The 18,800-nt window shown below is 26.7% G+C and overlaps 2 protein-coding genes across 2 annotated transcripts; one reads left to right on the top strand and one right to left on the bottom strand.

The window, feature by feature from the left end:
- Nucleotides 1-158: 158 nt before the first annotated feature.
- LOC113363499 (protein HGH1 homolog) lies at nucleotides 159-1,878 on the top strand. Its single transcript, XM_026605994.1, has 7 exons — nucleotides 159-359; nucleotides 427-630; nucleotides 688-906; nucleotides 985-1,159; nucleotides 1,242-1,356; nucleotides 1,415-1,644; nucleotides 1,707-1,878. The coding sequence occupies exons 1-7, from the start codon at nucleotides 275-277 to the stop codon at nucleotides 1,810-1,812; spliced, it is 1,134 nt and encodes a 377-aa protein (XP_026461779.1). The 5' UTR covers nucleotides 159-274; the 3' UTR covers nucleotides 1,813-1,878.
- Nucleotides 1,879-2,005: 127 nt separating this feature from the next.
- Nucleotides 2,006-17,632, bottom strand: LOC113380023. The gene is made up of 7 exons (XM_026619571.1): nucleotides 17,569-17,632; nucleotides 5,991-6,219; nucleotides 3,967-4,248; nucleotides 3,682-3,899; nucleotides 3,308-3,615; nucleotides 2,950-3,191; nucleotides 2,006-2,884 (listed from the first exon to the last, which is right to left on the bottom strand). The coding sequence occupies exons 2-7, from the start codon at nucleotides 6,195-6,197 to the stop codon at nucleotides 2,006-2,008; spliced, it is 2,136 nt and encodes a 711-aa protein (XP_026475356.1). The 5' UTR covers nucleotides 6,198-6,219; nucleotides 17,569-17,632.
- Nucleotides 17,633-18,800: the final 1,168 nt, after the last annotated feature.

Raw genomic sequence — 18,800 nt, 5'->3', positions numbered from 1 at the left:
TAATATTACTTTCAGTTACATATCAAATACTTTTTTGTATAAAATATAAAATACCTATTTAAAATATACCTTGCTCAAGTTTCACTAAATTCTTATTTTGACTTTTATAATTTTAAATATTTGTTGTCAAGCAAAATAGAAATCTTAAAAATATAGCACTGACTTTCTCTAGCTCATTATATTATATATTGTGGATTAAAGAGTGATAGAACTATGATTTAGTACCACAAAAACTTTGATTTATTAAAAATATCTTATTATCAAACGAATAATCATGGAATCCCTAAAAGAAATATTACAATTTCTTGATATAAACGCAAGATTAGATTTAAAACAAGTTGCTCTAACCCATGTCTTAAGTAAGTATTCAAATGTAACTCTAAAATAATCATATTTAGGATATATATCATTTATTCGTATTTCCAGGTTTAACTGGATCTCCAGAAGGATTATCCTTAATAACATCATTAAAAGAACTTTTACTGGCCTTGTTGAAATTAACTAACGATCCATCAGATGTAATAGCAAAAGATGCGGCTTTATGCTTAATTAATATTTCAGCCTCTGAAAACGGCTCAGTTTGTTTAATGGAGACGATGAAACATGATTTAGTAGATCAAGGACTTAAAAGTATGTCTCTATGGTTCTAATATTGATAAAAGCTCATCTTAAAAACATCTTTTTCAGATATTTTGAATAATGATTCAAAACTTGCCGATCCTTTTTGTATGATATTAAATAATATTTCAAGAAAACCAGCTCAAGCACAAGAGATTATTGATTTAATGTGCAAATCGACAGATGATGAAAATGAATGTAGTGAAATATACTTTCACAATATTGAAAAATTAATGAAATGTTATACTGATGTTAATTATAACAAATTTGCAAAGTTACATTATTTAGGTATAGAGTGGTTTGTATAATAAATCATACTAGCACTTCATTGTAAAATACTAAATAAAAAGTTGTATTTTATTTTAGGAGCTTTGTTCAGTAATTTAACTCAATGTCCAATGGGCAGGGCGGTTTTTATACGAGAGGATAAATTTTTACTGGAATCCTTGTTGCCATTTATATCTTTTGAGGGTAGTTTTATAAGAAGAGGAGGCGCAATTGGTCTTCTTAAAAACCTATGCTTTGACAAATCCATACATAAGTAATTAAATTAAATAATACGCTATCAATATTTTGAAATTAATAAATAAAAAATCTAAAACTAAAATTAAATATATTTTTAGAATACTCTTGGGTCAAAGTAGTCATATAGATATATTACCATATATTTTGTTACCTTTAGCTGGTCCTGAAGAATTTGACGAAGAAGACAATGATAAACTACCAATACAATTACAAGTAAATACATTTTGTAAATATTTCATCTTTTAAATTCTGATATGATGTGATTTTTTAGTATCTTGGCCCAGACAAAAAGCGAGAGGAGGATCCTACTTTAAGGGTAATGCTTTTAGAATGTCTTGAACAGTTATGTTCCACAAGAGATATAAGGAATATTCTACGTGATCGAGGTACTTATGAAATATTAAGAGAATACCACAAATGGGAAACAAAACAAGTTTCATTAAAACTTGGTGACAAGGCCAGTTTGCTTGCTTGTGAGAATGTTGTCGACATTCTAATAAGGTATGATTGATAATCCTAATAATTTTGAATGTATATAATAAGCATTTGTTTCTGTCTTGCAGAACTGAGGAAGAAATTGGGACAGATGACCTAAAATCTCTAGAAATACCTTCAGATTTAGTAGAAAAATTCAATAATATGGATAAAGAGTTCCTAGAAGATAAATAATAAAATATGTATGTAAATAATCATATTGTTATAATTTAACAATATATATCATAATAATATAAATATGTACAAAATTTTATATATACATTAAATTTTTCATATTATTTTACTAAAAAATGTTTTTTTGTTTATAATAAATTTGTTCAAATATACTAATGCATATATTAGTATTCAGTTATAATTATTTATATGGTTAAGGAAAATAACCTAATGTATCTACTAAACTTACATTACTCTGCCATGATCTGGTCAGTTTTGTTGTACTAACTTGTATTAAATTTGGTTGTGGATCATAACTACTTCTTCTTTTTGATTTGTTTGGATTCACATGTTCTGGACCTGGTTTGAAATCTGCAAATAAAGCAGCGATTTCTTCACTTTTTTTAACATTTAAAGCATTTTCACTGCATCGTGTTAAGTTTTGTTCATTAATTTTTTTACAATAGCATTTTGTGTCAACATCTAGACAAGAATCTGAATCACAATCACAATCGTAACTTATATTTTTTCCTGAAGAACGGGTTCTAGATTTATGGCAATTTTTTATGCTTGCATTATAACCCAAACTGCAATAGCAGGGCTCGGCTGATGCACATGTGCAACTTTCTGAATCATAACTACATTCTGAACAACTAACGTAACCGCTAGAAGAATTTCGATTTTGATGCATATCCTCATTGCTGGTCTTCTTAAATAAATTTTCAATATCTGGTTTTGTATTACGTAATTTATATGCTCCAATATGTTGACCTCCATATTTATCATCAACAAAATACCTCAAATTAGGGCTGATCGTTTGTTTGATTTTCTTTTTCTTTTGTTTTCTCATAATGCTCTTAGATCTATTGAACATCTCGTCCTTGGTTAATGTTACCGCTAGTTTTAGAAGAAATTCTTTATAAATCGGTTTTAAATCGTTGAAGGACATGCCATCAGCATTTATTATTACGCCAAGAATTTCGTCCAGAGAATGAAGATTCTCTTGCAATCGAAATTCGGCAAATAGTTCGCTGAATCCTAGAGGTGATCCACCACTTCCGGTTACTAAATGAGGACGTCTTTGATTTAAACCCTGAAAGAAAAATAGTTAAATTTGAATTCGGTATAAGATTGAATACTGAAATTTATATTAACAACCTTATAACAAGCCATTCCTCCTGCGTTTAAAAAACTAGTGGACCTCGGTATAGCTACTTTGGTGAAAACATCTCCAGAATTGGTAAATTCTGAATTATTATTCCTTTGCTTATCTCGGCTGATTTGAGTACGAAGTTGCTGTGCTGAATAATCAATTGATGAATAATCCATGTCACAATTTCCATGTTCGTTTTCACGTTGGGCATTTGAAAACGATGACCGTTTTTTATTAACTGCATCAACTAAAGTAAGCAATATTAAACAAAATTTTGCTTATATAATAATTTAATTTTTATATCTCTCTTATATAACTAATATTATAATTATTTCTCTTGTGTAGGATTATAATATAATTTACCTGGAGTGCAATATTCCCCTGACGGTCTTAATGGTGCAGGACGCTTTTTTCTTGGTGGTCGGACAGGTTTGCTGCTCGAAGCAATTGGTTCTTTGTCCAGTTTTCTGTTCTTTTTGCTCATGCCATTCATTTTGAAAGACCTATTAAGTTTTCGTTCGATTCCCGCGAATGATTTAGGGCTTCTATTAATAACATCTTCAGAACGACGGGATTTGTTCGTCATATGCGATACAAGACTTCGGTATAAGGTTGCAGCGATCACTATTGAATCTTCAGACGTTCTGCATAAGAATCCATGACATTCCAGCCTAGAAAATTACACATATTGCAATATTGTAAAAGAGCAAGTACATCTAATTTTAATTATAACACACAATTTGTTCGAGTCGGTATTAGTTTTCATGACTACTACGAACATAGGTTCAGGCTTGGAACTAGATCTATTTCCGATGATAGGTCTAAAAAGTTTCCGTTTATTCAAATTATCAGGATCAGTTATTAAGGGAAGAAAAGCTGATGTGTTGTTAACAACGTCCATAACATATTTAACAGCTGACCACACAGTTATATTTGAAAATTGACTTATATGCATCTGAAAATGATATAAATTTGAGTTTATTCTTAATGATGTTGAAACATTTTTTGAAACTCTAACTTACCTCTTTTGTTCCGATTTCACGTACCCTTAAACCGGCTGGACAAATATCTAAAATACATTTCTTTGCTTGATCTGCACCAGCGTATAGTTTATGCAGAGGTTCCTGTAATCCTTCCAAATTTGTGATTTTATTTGGTAAGGCCACAACTCCCAAAAATCGAACAGAAAATTCATTATTTCCATTGCCGTTTAGTTCTCGATTTTTATCTTCGGAACTTATCACTACATCACTGAACATTCGTTCAATTTTGGCTTGTACGCAATTGGAAATTCTAGGTTCCTCCTAGAAATATTAATTTATATAAAATTAAATTATAACTAGTTGGTATTGGTATTTTGCCTTGAGGCAAGTTACATAAACTTCCCGATATGTGTAAATAATTGACTTAATCAATAATAAACAAATTAATTTTTAAGTGATTAAAAGTATTCCGAGTGGATTTATTACATATAATTGAAAACAAACGAACGTTAACTCGGAGTATTTTCTAAAAGCAAATTTTCACAAATCAATAATTTTTATAATTGAACCAGTTTCTATAGGACTTTAATGGTTTAGTATTTTTATTAATACCAATTACTCTATCGTTATACCAAGTAAATTGTCTAATTTTAATTTTAACAAACGTCAAAAAACCCATCTCATTTTCTCAAACTTTGATGAATTTTTAATATTAAATTACTTGTCGTAAGGCCGCAATATTTCAGTAAGTTCTATAAGACCTTGATATATATCGCCAAAAAAAGTTCCATAAAAATCGGCTTCAATTTTTTTTCAACAGTTAATTACAAGAAAACGGCTCGGTAGATTTTTACCTAAAACTAATCAGTATCATTCCCAACTAATATCTTTCGAACAGTTTTTGATTTTTTAAAATCGGCTCGGTAGTGTGAGGTTAAATGTGGACGAAAAGTTTAACACTTTTTTTCAAATTACAAAAAAACGGCAGATCGTCTCACAAAACTGACAAACGATAGTCCTCATTGAGATACATCAAATGGCTTTTAAATTTCTGAAATTGATTCAGGCGTTTTTGAGAAAATGTCGATCAAAGGTCAAATTTTGACAAATGCCAAAAGAACGATACTAATTTTTGCAAACTTTGAAGAATTTTCAAAATTAAACGGTTTGTCGTAGGGCCGTAATATTTTAGTATGATCTACGAGACTATGGTATCTACCGTCAAAAAAAAACATAAAAACCGTCGATTTTTTTTTTTTTTTAACTTTATTTTTTTTAAACTTTATTACTAGAAAACGGCCCGGCCGATCTTTACAAAAAACTAATCAGCACGATTACCAACCAATATCTATCGAATGGTTTTTGAATTTTCAAAATCGATTCAGAATTGCGGTTTAAAACGTGGACGAAAATTTTTTCACTTTTCTGCAATTTACAAAGAAACGGCCCGGCCGATCGTCGCACAAAACGCTAGTCCTCATCGAGATACATCAATCGGTTTTCAAATTTTTGAAATCGGTCCATCTGTTTTGGAGAAAACGTCGATTTACGGCAAAAAATCTGTTCACACACACACACACATACACGACACATACTTTTTCCAAATTTGGTCTCATTCGATTCAGAATAGCTTGAAACGTCGAGAAAACATAAAATTAGCGAGTCGGATTTTTTTATGAAAACAAACTTCTCCTTCGGGAAGTTAATATTATAAGTTTTGAACTATTTAAGGGTGCAAACGTGTAAGTTATCTGTGATCGTATGCAGCTAAGTTCCGTCGTGTTATGAATCGAATGAAGTTTGTCACTTCCGCGTCAGTGTGTTATTCGCTGTACTGAATGGTGAAATTTTGTGTCAAAATAATTGTTTGAAATATTAAAATGTATTAAACATAAACAAATATGATCATTGCAATTAAAATAAAAGCGCGTAATTCATTTGTGTTTTAAATGTGTAAGTAGTAAAGCATATTAGTAAATCTGAAAACTATTTGTTCATTACATGTCAAAGCGTCAGTGGTTGTCATAAAAATTTCCACAAAATGGTTGTAATTTCATGCTTACTTCTTCCTCTAAAGGATTGTTTAATAAATGTCTACCCATCCCGGATCTTGAATCATCAAACATAGAATCTATTTTTTGTTTGCAAGATTGTTTTGAATGTACAGAAACGGTTTCGCAAACATCTCCCAGTAATAACTTGAAACCTGATGCTGAACTAGATCTCCTGGAGCCCTCTGGCCTGATGTCCTCCGGCTTATTCAGGATCATGTTGAAAATCCGATCTCGGATACTGTAAATGATAGAAATTAAAAAAAAAATCGTTATTTATCTTTATAGCATTAGAGCTCTAATTATATAGGCCTAATAAAAGTTTGCAGTCAACTATAAGGTAAGAATGTACATATCATATTTTTTTAAACTAGAGAAATTGTTACCATTTATCCCGAGTTTAGTTATTGCATTAGTTATACAAAGTTAGATCTGATACAGATTATTAATTCAAAAACGAAACCTAAAAACTTTCCTGAAAGATTCATAAACCATCTAATTATACAAAATCTGTAATAGACGTTATTTAGAAAAGTAAAAGTATAGATTTAGTATCAAGAAACAAGTTCTTGTAAGACGCACATCTGACAAATATAATCGTAAAAACCTGTCAATGAATTTAAATAATGTCATCTAACAACCATAACATCTTTATTGCACTGGCTATTAATTCAGATTCGGAAAAAAATTAAACAAATCATTCATAGTCTCGACATTAAGATATTCTATTATGTTATTTATGACTTAAAATATCGGTAGCAATACTGGTACGCGTAAGTAAAAGTTCAACTTTCGAATGAAATTATTTATTAAATTTAATGAAATTGTATACGCATATAATTATATTGGGATAAATTATATTTATACTTCTATGTATTTAATATATTTAAATCAAAATTTTTAAGGACAAATTATTTTAGGATATGTTTGCTTCATGGCGTAACGGACTAACGCGTGGCCTAGTTTGAATCAGGACTTCGCTTTGGCAACCTGACATCGGACAGCAGCGATGTTCATTTTCACTTGAAATATGTTTCCAATTGAAAATAATCTCATTTCGGACACTGCGGTGTGAAATGGCAATGGAAAATCTCTCACACTATTCTTCTCTGAATCGAGTTGGAGTTTAACTCAGCTCACTGACTTAGGGTAGTACACTCATTATATTTTAGAATGTTCGTGTTATCATGTTTCATAAGACATGAACGAGAGTTATCTTACAAAATTCTAACAAAATTGTCAAAATTTCCTACGATACCCTACGAATATCTATCAATTATAAAGAAACGGCTCTGCCGATTAAATGGTATTTAAATTTTTGAAATCGTAGCGGTCGTTTCTGCAAATACGTCGAAAGGTCAAAAGGTCAAATATTGGTCAAATACATATACAAACCCATACACACTGATACTTTTTTTATATTTTTATTGTCAAACGATTCGCTATAATTTGAATTTTTGGACAAAAACATTCCCCTTCGGAAAGTTTTACATATTAAGAATATAACTGCTATTTTTTTTAATTTATTATTGTATTAAACGATTTTTTTTCTGGATCGAGTATTAATTTAAGATTTTATATTAATAATGCAAAAATTCCAGCATCTATTAAAAATAAAAGTATAAATGATTAGACTACAATTTTTTATTACCTTAATTTTTACTATATGACAAATAGCAAAAAAAACTTAATACTACAAGTAAAAGTGAAAATTACTAACAAAAGCAAATACAAAACTTGTCATACTTTCTCGAAGCAAATTCTTTCTGATCATAAACTATAAATCACCAGATTAAAATTAATTAGTTTTAAAAATATTTATTAGATATTAAAACTATAATATGCATTATAACATTTGCAAATTACTATTATATAAAAGTTTATATAATAATAAATTGCAAAAATATATCATTATTAATTAACTGCTTGATAAATGAAATAATTGAAGATTTTAAGTTAGTTACATTAATAATTAAAAAATATAGATTTATTAGTTACAAATGCATTTTTATTAGTAAATTCAAATCCAAATTTGAGAAAGGGTTCAACAATTATTATTTTTAATAATTAGTATTCATAGTATTAATAGTCAGTATTCTATTTGTTTTTTTTAACTTAACGAATATTTTTGCAATCTTAAAAATTTACTAATGTTATGAGAAAAAAGTATGTTTATAAATATTAAAATGTACATTTCTAATGTTCATTTTTATTTTATTTATATTAGTTTTATAGTTATTGTTATATTATTTGCAGTTTTCAAAATTTACTAATATTAATGATGAGAAGAAAGTATGTTCATAGAAGTTAAAATTTGCATTACAAAACATATAAAACTTAGTTTAATATAGTGATTAATATTAATATACATTTTATTTATATAAAATATTTTTGTAGATTTCTGTCTGATATGTGGATTGATAAGATGCTGATGTTAAACTCAAAGATGAAGGAAATAGATTTTGGTTAGATGAAATTACTTAATGGACTACCCAATGGACTAAATGGATTATTTAATACTTTTATTAATGACTAATTTATTTTTGATAACCAAGTTTCCGCTATGCATTTCCACATCCAAAAAAATACCAAGAGCAAGAAAGTTGAGGATCATTATATATTTCTCTACTTGGTTCTTATAGATCTGTTATATTTCCGCCATTCGTTATGTTATAGTTAAAAATTTAACAATTGTAACATTAGTTACGTGATTAAGACGAATGACAAGACAAGATTATTATATCAATCATTATGCAGGTAAATTACTGATGGATTAGAGAAAGTTATTGATTTTTGCACCTGCTGGATATTGAGGAATATAAGTAAGTCATGCAGAAAGGAAAATCATATGAAAATGCTGATGCTGCAACTATTAATACATTCATAACTATTGTACAGTTTAACGAGCAAAACGAATATTTTATATATTCTAATAATATAAATTATATATCTTGTTAACACTAACAAGCAAATGAAATAATTGTTTAAAGTTAGTTACATTAATGTAAGAATTAAAAATTCTATTCTTAACATCAAATAAAATAATATACTTTTGTAATTTTATGATAATGTATTCGGTAGCACTTTCAGAGCAGATTAATTATTCTATATAATTTTATGATATATAATTCCAAGAAATGTTATTAAAATTGATCTAGAAAGAATTCAATTAACTATGGAAATGCAATTGTAACTAAAATAATATTTTTGAATTATTGATTATTAATTCAAAGTTAATTCTTAATTAATAATTCAAAAATATTGTTTTAGTTACAGTTGCATTTTCATAGTTAATTGAATCCTTTCTAGATCAATTTTAATAACATTTCTTAGAATTGCATATCATAAAATTATATAGAATAATCAATCTGCTCTCAAAGTGCTATCGAATGCATTATCATAAAATTACAAAAGTAATCACTATAATTCCATTTCAAAATTTACTTGTAAAATTTAATTTAATTTTCATATAAATTATTTTATTTGATGTTAAAATTAGAATTCTATATAATTCTTAGGATTTAGTAGAGAACACTCATTGCCTCTTTATTCATTATATTTAAAATTTAGTTCACATTACATTTTTAACTTCCCGTAGGGTAAGTTATAGTAATCGCAAAAAAATCGAAAATGAAAATTTTTGCATTTCTCGACGTTTCAAAGGTTTCTGAATATTTTGGCATACCTTAGAAAAAATGGATGTATGTGTGTGTGTGTGTGTGTGTGTGTGTGTGTGTGTGTGTGTGTGTGTGTGCGCGTGTGTGTATGTATGTGCGGATACAAATTTTCGTCCACGATTTCGGGAACACCGATCAACCGATTTGATTAATTCAAAAAACATTCGATTCGTATTGATAAGGAGACGTGCTGATTAGTTTTTGGCAAAGTCAGGTCTAGCCGTTCCGAAGATACGGGGCAAAAAGTGCCGAAAACGGTAACTCAGTTTTTAAGAGAACGGAGCGTCCGATTTTAATAATTCAAAAAACGTTTTACTTGTATTGACAAGGTAAAATACCGATCAAATTTTCATAAAGGCAGGTCTAGCGGTTTCGGAGATCTAATGAAAAAAGTAAAAAAAAATGCCATTTGGCGGTCAAAAATGATCATTAGACATATGCACATCAAATTATCAGATATTTTATAGAGATTTTAACAATAAGTATAATTTTGGTTTACATTCCTATGGGTTCCGTACCAATGTTTACGCGTTAGACGTCGACGCGGAGCTTACGCGGGACGCGGAAAAAAAGTTTAGATCTTTCAAAATATGTCAAAATAAAGAAAACATTTTTTTTTCAAAAAAAAAAAATTAAAAAAAAAAATTAAAAAAATTTTTTTTTTCAAAAAAAAGTAATTTTTTGTCTAATTGTTTGTCAAAAATCTTATTTTTTTGAAGTAAATTTTTTTCAAAAATGCTAATCGTTTTTAAAAAAATAATTTTTGGTACGGGAAGTTCTAGCAATTTGCCTTAAGGCACGATGCCTTAATTGCCTTAAGACAGAATTCCACTTACAGCTAGTTTTTATTAAAATTTAACTAATTCAGTTAGGTATATGTATAATTTTTAGGTCTGATGAACTAATTTTAAAAAATCACAACTCACTGAAGACATCAATTACTATTACATATATTACATGTAGGAGTAATTTTTAATAACTTTTAACATAAAATGAGAAAAATTATGATGCAGTAATATAAGTGAATGGTAAGTTCTAAAGATTCATATTTTATTATATTAAGCATATATTATTCATGAATATCCATATTTGGCATTATCTATTATATGATTATTTATTAATGGTGTGCACATTTTTTAGATTTTAATCATAAATTATTTATTTTTCTTGTTTTCTGTATGCAACATCAATATCATCTTTCTTACTTGCATAATATCCTGATAAGACGAGTACTATTACTTTTAGTTAAATAACACTTCTTGAAGAACAAGTTAAAAGATAAAATAATTATATAATTACTGAAAAATAATACAAGAAGTTGTGAGAGTGTGAAAATTAATTACGTATCGAAAGAGCAACATGGTAGTAAAATTATTTTGTCAAAGAATGTTTTCATAATCTCTCATACCATGCACTTCTGTCTGTCTGTCTGAGATATGAAAATAATGTATATATATAAATACAAATTAAAAAAAATAGAAAAAAAAGAAAACTATGTTTAAGATGTAGATAACTTATTGCATACTACACACCAAAATTTGTCATTTATGTTAATATATTCTACAATTGAAAGCAAAATCTTATCAAATTTTAATCAAATTATATTTATTTGAATTGAGTATAAATGAGTGTCTTAATTAAATGTTTTTATATTTATTTTTTGAATTCTTTTATTGATATTTAAAATTATTTTAATTGTGATCAATTTTTTTTAATTTAAATTTTATCTTTAGGTATAATATAAAATAATGCTAACTGGTGAAAAGCAGAAAAAAACATGGATGAGTTAGTTTACAGCAGATGCAGAAAAAATATACAAAATAAAGTAATAATGCAACATAACAAAATGTGCAGAAGACTAATTAGGAATATTAGCATCCAGTTACAGTAAGCATAGATAAACAAGTATAAATAAAAAACATAGATAAACAGTAGGTATATATTCATAGTACTTAATTTAATAATTATATTTATAGTAATTAATTTGTATATTTTTACTACTATTAAATTTATTATGCTAAATTGTATAATACTCCTTTTCAATAATACGAACTTTAAATCTTTCTTAATCATAAAAAAAAACTTGTGGGGTGCATGGCATCGTGCCTTAAGGTAAATTGCTAGAACTTCCCGTACCGTAATTAAAAATCTTAGTACGAAACCCAAAAAAATTACACGAAATGTGTACACATTATTAAAATCTCTATAAAATACCTTATAATTTAATGTTCATATGTCCAATAAACATTTTTGACCGCCAAATGATATTTTTTTAACTTATTTTTATTGAGAGTCCATAACCGCTGGACCTGCCTTCCAAAAAATATGAACAGTTCTTCATCTTGTCAATACAAGTAAAATGTTTTTTGAATTATTAAAATCGCACGCTATGTTCTCTTAAAAACTGAGTTACCGATTTTGGCACTTTTTGCCCCGTATCTTCGGAATGGCTAGACCTGCCTTTGCGGCGTAAAACTAATCAGCACGTCTCCTTATCAATACGAATCGAATGTTTTTGAAATATTTAAATCGGTTGATCGGCGTTCCCGAAATCGTCTACAAAATTTGTATTCAAAATATTCAGAAACTTTTGAAAAGTAAAGATATATAAAAAATATTTTTTTGTGATTACTATAATTTACCCCACGGGAAGTTAATTAATAATATCAAAGCAAGAATTAGGAAATATTACAAAAAAAGAAAACGATTGTGCATTCCAAAAGGCCGACCATTGATTTGCCTTCTAATAGCGCTGAGAAGTAAATAATTATATAAATCAATTAGTAAGAAATAAAGCTTGCAGAATATTTAGTTTAGATTTGCTGTTCAAGAGAAAAATAGAAAATTAAGAAGAAATTTTCTGGTCTATGTGAATTCATTCATAATTATTACTACTACCATTAAAAATAATAATTCGAAGCAGCCAAAGATTTAGGTTGCTAAGTAAAATGTTGAAAATATAAAAATTGCCTTAAAGAAATTTTATATCAACCAAAACATCTCTTAATTTTTGGTAAAAACGTGTTGACATAAAGAAACAAGTAAAATGATTACATGAACAATAAATCTGTCTGAATCATTGTCAAACAAGAAAATTACATCATATAAAAGTAAGTGCGCAAGCATTTAAAATTTCTAAATCCACTCTTCCGTGTAAGCTATGTGAAATGAATGATGAAACGCGAATTCTGGATAGAAAACCGGAAAATTACATATTTGAATAATTATGTAAATGATACTTATTCCAAATTTTGTTGAATTGAATGATTTTGAAACAATTTTTATCCTGGAAATTGTGAAAGGGTATGGGTGGGTACGTTACTAATGAAATCGACTCCTGGAATAATAGACTATTGGTATAAATAGTAAAGGTCATTCTTATCATAAAAATTAAATTTTTACTTTGCTACAGATATTATTAAATTTATTATCCAAAATAGTATAGTAATTGTCTTGATGTTGCTGGATTGTAACGAATGTAAAAAGCTCAACAACGGTAGTATGTGTAGAACAATGACAAATAATTATGACAAATTTTAATATTAAAAATTATTAAAGATTTCGATTTAAGAATTGTTACCTCCCATGTTATATACACCAATTATTACAAAAATATCGATGAAAATGAAAGCAATCATGACCAAAATCAATTAAACCACTATTTTCAGTACTTGAAAAGTTGTTCTAGGAAAAGTTGTTGGTTACTGATACCAAATCATTAAAATAATACCCATCATGCATATATTATTGGCATTTATCATGAAATTATTCTAAATTGAACATGCAAATTATGCATCAGGTATTTTAGACATGTTTATAAGTTCATATTAACATCTGCATGAAATTTTTATTGAATTGTTAATTTTTATTCGCAATTGATGAAAATGCAATAATATTAAAGTTTTAAATAATTATAAGGTTTCATCTTATAACTACAATTTACTTAAAAAATTAGAGTATATAAAATAACTTGAAATAAATCCAGCGGAATGTAATCCTTTTTGTATAATTGTTAATATTATAGATGGAATATCATTAAAAAAAATTCTAATTTTATATATTTTTTTGTATGAGATATTTATAAAAAATTAACTCCTAGATTTTTAAGTAAGAAAAGAATTTTTAAAGATAAAGAAATACTGAAAAATAACATTCAAATATAGCGCAAATAGTGCAAATAATAAAGACCCTTTTTTAACTTCCCTTCCTTAGGGTAACTTATAGTAATGAATCAGACATCGAAAATGAAAATTTTTGCATATCTTTACGTTTCAGAGGTTTCTGAACATTTTGGCATACCTCAGAAAAATGAATGTGTGTGTATGTGTGGAGCCAATTTTCCGTCGACGATTTTGGGCATATAGATAAACCGATTTAAAAAATTCAAAAAGAAATCGATTACTATTGATAGGGAGATGTGCTGATTAGTTTTTGTCAAAGGCAGGTCCAGCGGCTTCGAAGATATGGAGCAAAAAGTGCTAAAAATGTCAGTATTTAAGAGAACGGATCAACTGATTTGAATGATCCAAAAAACATTTGATTTGTAATGATAGGGAGATGTGCTGATTAGTTTTTGGCAAAAGCAGGTCCAGCCGTTTCGGAGATACAGAGTTAAATGTGCAAAAAATGGCAGTTTTTTAGAAAACTAAGCATGATTTAAAAAACTTTCTGCTTGTGTTGATGAAACGATTGCTCTTTGGAAAAAATATTTTTAATTTTTTTTTAATATCGAAAAATTATTCGGTTTTTAATTCTAATTTTACCTAAAGTTCTAAACATCACTTATATATAATACTTAAAATAATTATAATAATCTATTTCCAAGCATTTAATATTACTCGAATATTTCATTAAGGTACGGGAAGTTTTAGCAATTTGCCTTGAGGCACGATGCCATACACCACTAGTTCTTTTTAAACTTGTTGTTCATGTTGACAAAAAAATGTTCATTCATTTTATTAGCAGATTATGAAGCATTTCTATACCGATAATTTATAGTAATTTAAAGATATTAATTTAAATATTCAGTTTTATATTTGTCTTACATGTTGAGAACCAATAGCAAAAGCTATCGTGAAAATTTTCTTAAATAATAAACTTTATAATTTCCCTAATAATCAATTGTATAAACAGCTACTAAGCACGATAAGTTATTAACTGCAGAGCAAAAGTTTTACATTAAACTTTCTCTAGTAACTATAATATCAATTTAAGCCAATAAATTAAATCTGATGTCTATTAGTCATTAAAATAAAGGTTATTGCACACTTGTTAGCAGATTTGATGTCCAGCAAATTAATAATAAAACTAAAATATCGATGAAAGTGATTGTAAAACGTATAACAATGATTATGTGATAAATGTAATTAAAACATAGTTCTCTGTGACATTAATATAGTTATTACTTAATATAGTACTAAGAATGAGTCTAATTTCCTAAATTTACTCACTTTACTCAAGAGAATTTAATTCTTCAATGAATTTAATTCTTGAATGAATAACAATAAATTATTTTATAATTTTGTGCTGATCGTTTTGTTGTTCAGCTTGTGCGATTGTTTCAACGAATCGATGAATTTATAGAAAGTGCATTGAATATTTGCAAAATCTTGATCATTATCCGACTAATTAGCAATTGCACGAGTTAACGCTAATTATTACAATTTTTTTCACAATTATAATGGACTAGTAATCTGTTTAAGTGGAAATGTTCTTTAAATCAACGCAATTAAAACTTTTACAACATTTGTATTCAAATTAGATTTGCACTTTCCTTTAAAACGCATATTTCAACTAATTGAATAATAAATCTTTTAAATTTTGGACTTATTGCGTTATTTATTAAACTGGATTATATAATTTCATCTGCCAAACATATACTGTTGACTGTATCTTATATTATTTTAATTTCTGACATATCTCAGCTGCTTTTTGGCAATAATAATGTATACCTTACATTTTTCTTGTATATTATATTTTTATTTTATCTAGGATCATAATTTCAGCTAAATTCAAATTTCAAGTGAATTGACATTTCTAGCAGATGGCAGTTCAAATGTTTTCAAACAATGATTAGATTGTTTCAAACAATGTTTGATTCAAACAGTGATTTTTTGTAATTTTTTCTACAATATTACTATATTTTTATAATCATTCAAATCCTAAGAAATTCCTTTAACAAACTTCAGAAAGAGTTATCAAACTCCGAATAGTCGTTTAAGAGGAGTATATCGACTTCCACTCGCACAGAAGAATTTTAAATATAAGATATATAATGCAATTTTTCTTTTAATTTAGGTTTACCCAAGTTATTCAAATTAAATAACAAAAAAGCAATTACTTTTTATTATCCAAGTACTTGGAAAAAATATATAAAGACTATATTCACGTTCTGTTTCATATGAATAATAACAATATTCCATGAATGTTCATATTTATATAAAGTATAAACTAACGATTTTTAGATCTGTATATAATGAAACATTTAATTGAAAAGACTTTTACGCATCATGATCATTGAAATTAAATAATTATAGTTAACGTTTTTGATTCTTATTTTACTACTTACTTTTGTATTTTTTATTAATTTCCTTAAAAAGAACAATCGAGAAAAGAGAGAAATAAATTTAGTATAAGACATAAAAATAAAAAAAAGAAGACTACTGTTTTATTTGAAATAGCTAAAATTAATAATTAAAAAATCTATATATATACAAATATATCGCCCTCAAGAACTCACTCATATATATATATATATATATATATATATAATATATATGTATATAAATTAATTATATACATATATAAAATATATATATATATGTATATAAATTATAAAAAAAAATCAGTCTTATAATTTGTTACTAATGCTTTTAATGTTTTATAGGTAAATTTCAAGAAATCTGAAAATGAAGAAATTTTAAAATTAGGAAAAATAAAGATGCAAAAGTGGAAACTAATATATACATAAGTAATATAATTAAAATAAAGTTTGGATCATCATTTTGGATGAGTTTTATCCCAGAGGTTTTTGGTCTGAACCATTTTCAAGGATTAATAGTATGAAAAAATTAAATTATCTAATTCATTTAAGCACTTGGAAAAGTCTAATATGTAGGCATTACATCAACGAAAAGCACCAATTAGTTTACATACAGGACATTAAAACTGAAATATACCAAATTAGTGTTTGATTTGCTTATATTAATATTTTTTAAGAAATACATGATTTTTATAAATGTAATATCCGATTATTAGATACTTCCAAGAGATACATACATTTATACAATATATATATATATATATATATATATATATATATATTTCAAAGTAACTAGCAGCCCATTCGTCGAAATAAAAAAGTATATATATATATACATATATATATATAGTATATATATATATATATACTTGAGGTAGTCCTTAATATGGATTTCGAATTTCCTTGCTCCCAGAAGCTCAAATATTTCCAAATTGGTAAAAAACAATTCTCTGAAAGTTTTAGCTCTTAATATTAATTTTTACATAGTCCGCATCCCATGCAAAGTTTCTTAGTTCTTCTTTCTAAGTAAATATTTATTTTATGAAATATATCAAATTTTTGTTGTATTTTTTTATTTATGATAAAAAAAGCAAATACAATGTTATTCTCACAATTTTGATTCATTTGTTGCTAAGTTATAAAACAAATGAATTTTTATCCATGTTAATTCCATAGAAACTTTGGTGTGAGTGCGGACTATCTTAATATTAAGAGATAAAACTTTCAGAGAATTTTTTTTATCAATTTATAAGCATTTGAGCCCTTGGGAGCAAGGAATTTCGAAAATATCTAAATTAAGGACCACACTAATATATAAGTTTAGGATAACTTATTATATTGATACAAATTAGTATTGAAATAAAACTCTTACCATTTGAAAATTACTGGTACATCAAATTTGCACAAAATCAGTTCTTAAAACATTATCAGAAAACTTTCATTACTTTTCACTTATTAATTATCTTATTTTATTTCTCGATTTTACATGATTTAATTTATTAGAATTGATTGCTTCTGATTAAATTAGTTACATTTTATAAAATGTTAATTAGTAATAATTATAAAATTAATAATATTATATTTAACTTCAATAATGAAATTTATAAATTAGATTGATTCATTTTGTGTATACACTTGATTGACAAAAAGTACATTTTTCCTAATCAGTATCTGATCCTTCTAACTGCAAAATATTTAATTATCAATTTATCCCAATTCATGTAACTGGTGGCACCATGAAATTTGTATCATCTCAATTCAAAAATACTAAATATTCATTTATTATTCAAAAGTTATTCATACATTCAAAGAAACTATTTAAATTGGCACAATCGCATATTTTTATTAGAAAACTGCTTTGGATCGGGAACACGAATGCACTAATCGGTCACCTCAGTAGAAATGATAGCAAAACTAGTAAAACACATCAACCGTAAATATATTTCCCTTTCTCTCAAATTTGCTTTATAGTCTGAGATCTGGGGGAAAATTTGTAGGGAAAAATCAAATAAATAAATCAAACTTTACCATTTGAAAATTTATAAACTTTATTTTATAAAAAAAAATTATACAAAAACTTGTGCATTCAATTTTAAGTACATAGGTTTTACTTATATGATTATTATTATTCAAAATTGTAAACTAATATGATACCATATTAGACATATTTATTAGTTTCACCGCATTTTTTTATATCATATTACTTTTTATATATTTTAAACTAGATGTCCAATTTACAATTATTTTTTTATCATCATAATTATTTTATTAAATATAATAGTTTAAATTAAATTTCTAAAATATGACTACAAATTTATATTCTGTTTTAGGTTCATAATGATCATAGAAGATTTTATACCAAGAGGAACCTTATTGTTGCAAGGTTCCATTTATATAAATTATTGAAAAATAAGAGAATCTAAATTAAAAGAGCTCTTAAATACATTTTAAAAAATACAGTTTCTACATACTTTGTTTAAACTTATTATATTTTATGATTCTATAGTAATTTTCTCATTTATCCTAGGTTTGGGCAAGAATATATTTATTAAGATAAATTATTCAATAATTTTGATGTTGTCATTAATTATAAATAAGTATACA

Source organism: Ctenocephalides felis, unplaced genomic scaffold (assembly GCF_003426905.1).
Source record: "Ctenocephalides felis isolate EL2017-DRISC unplaced genomic scaffold, ASM342690v1 CF-g0.4_SCAFFOLD_00845, whole genome shotgun sequence".
NCBI lineage: Eukaryota > Metazoa > Arthropoda > Insecta > Siphonaptera > Pulicidae > Ctenocephalides > Ctenocephalides felis.
This window is presented reverse-complemented; position numbering and strand designations above follow the sequence as displayed.

Excerpts from the sequence above, each read along its gene's own strand:
- LOC113380023 (XM_026619571.1), bottom strand. The coding sequence starts at position 6,197 with ATGATCCTGAATAAGCCGGAGGACATCAGGCCAGAGGGCTCCAGGAGA. Across the intron at positions 4,249-5,990 it reads ACAATCCTTTAGAGGAAGAA|GAGGAACCTAGAATTTCCAA; the intron begins GTAAGCATGAAA and ends TAATATTTCTAG. Across the intron at positions 2,885-2,949 it reads GAGGAATGGCTTGTTATAAG|GGTTTAAATCAAAGACGTCC; the intron begins GTTGTTAATATA and ends TTTTTCTTTCAG.
- LOC113363499 (XM_026605994.1), top strand. The coding sequence starts at position 275 with ATGGAATCCCTAAAAGAAATATTACAATTTCTTGATATAAACGCAAGA. Across the intron at positions 631-687 it reads AGTAGATCAAGGACTTAAAA|ATATTTTGAATAATGATTCA; the intron begins GTATGTCTCTAT and ends CATCTTTTTCAG. Across the intron at positions 1,160-1,241 it reads TTTGACAAATCCATACATAA|AATACTCTTGGGTCAAAGTA; the intron begins GTAATTAAATTA and ends ATATATTTTTAG.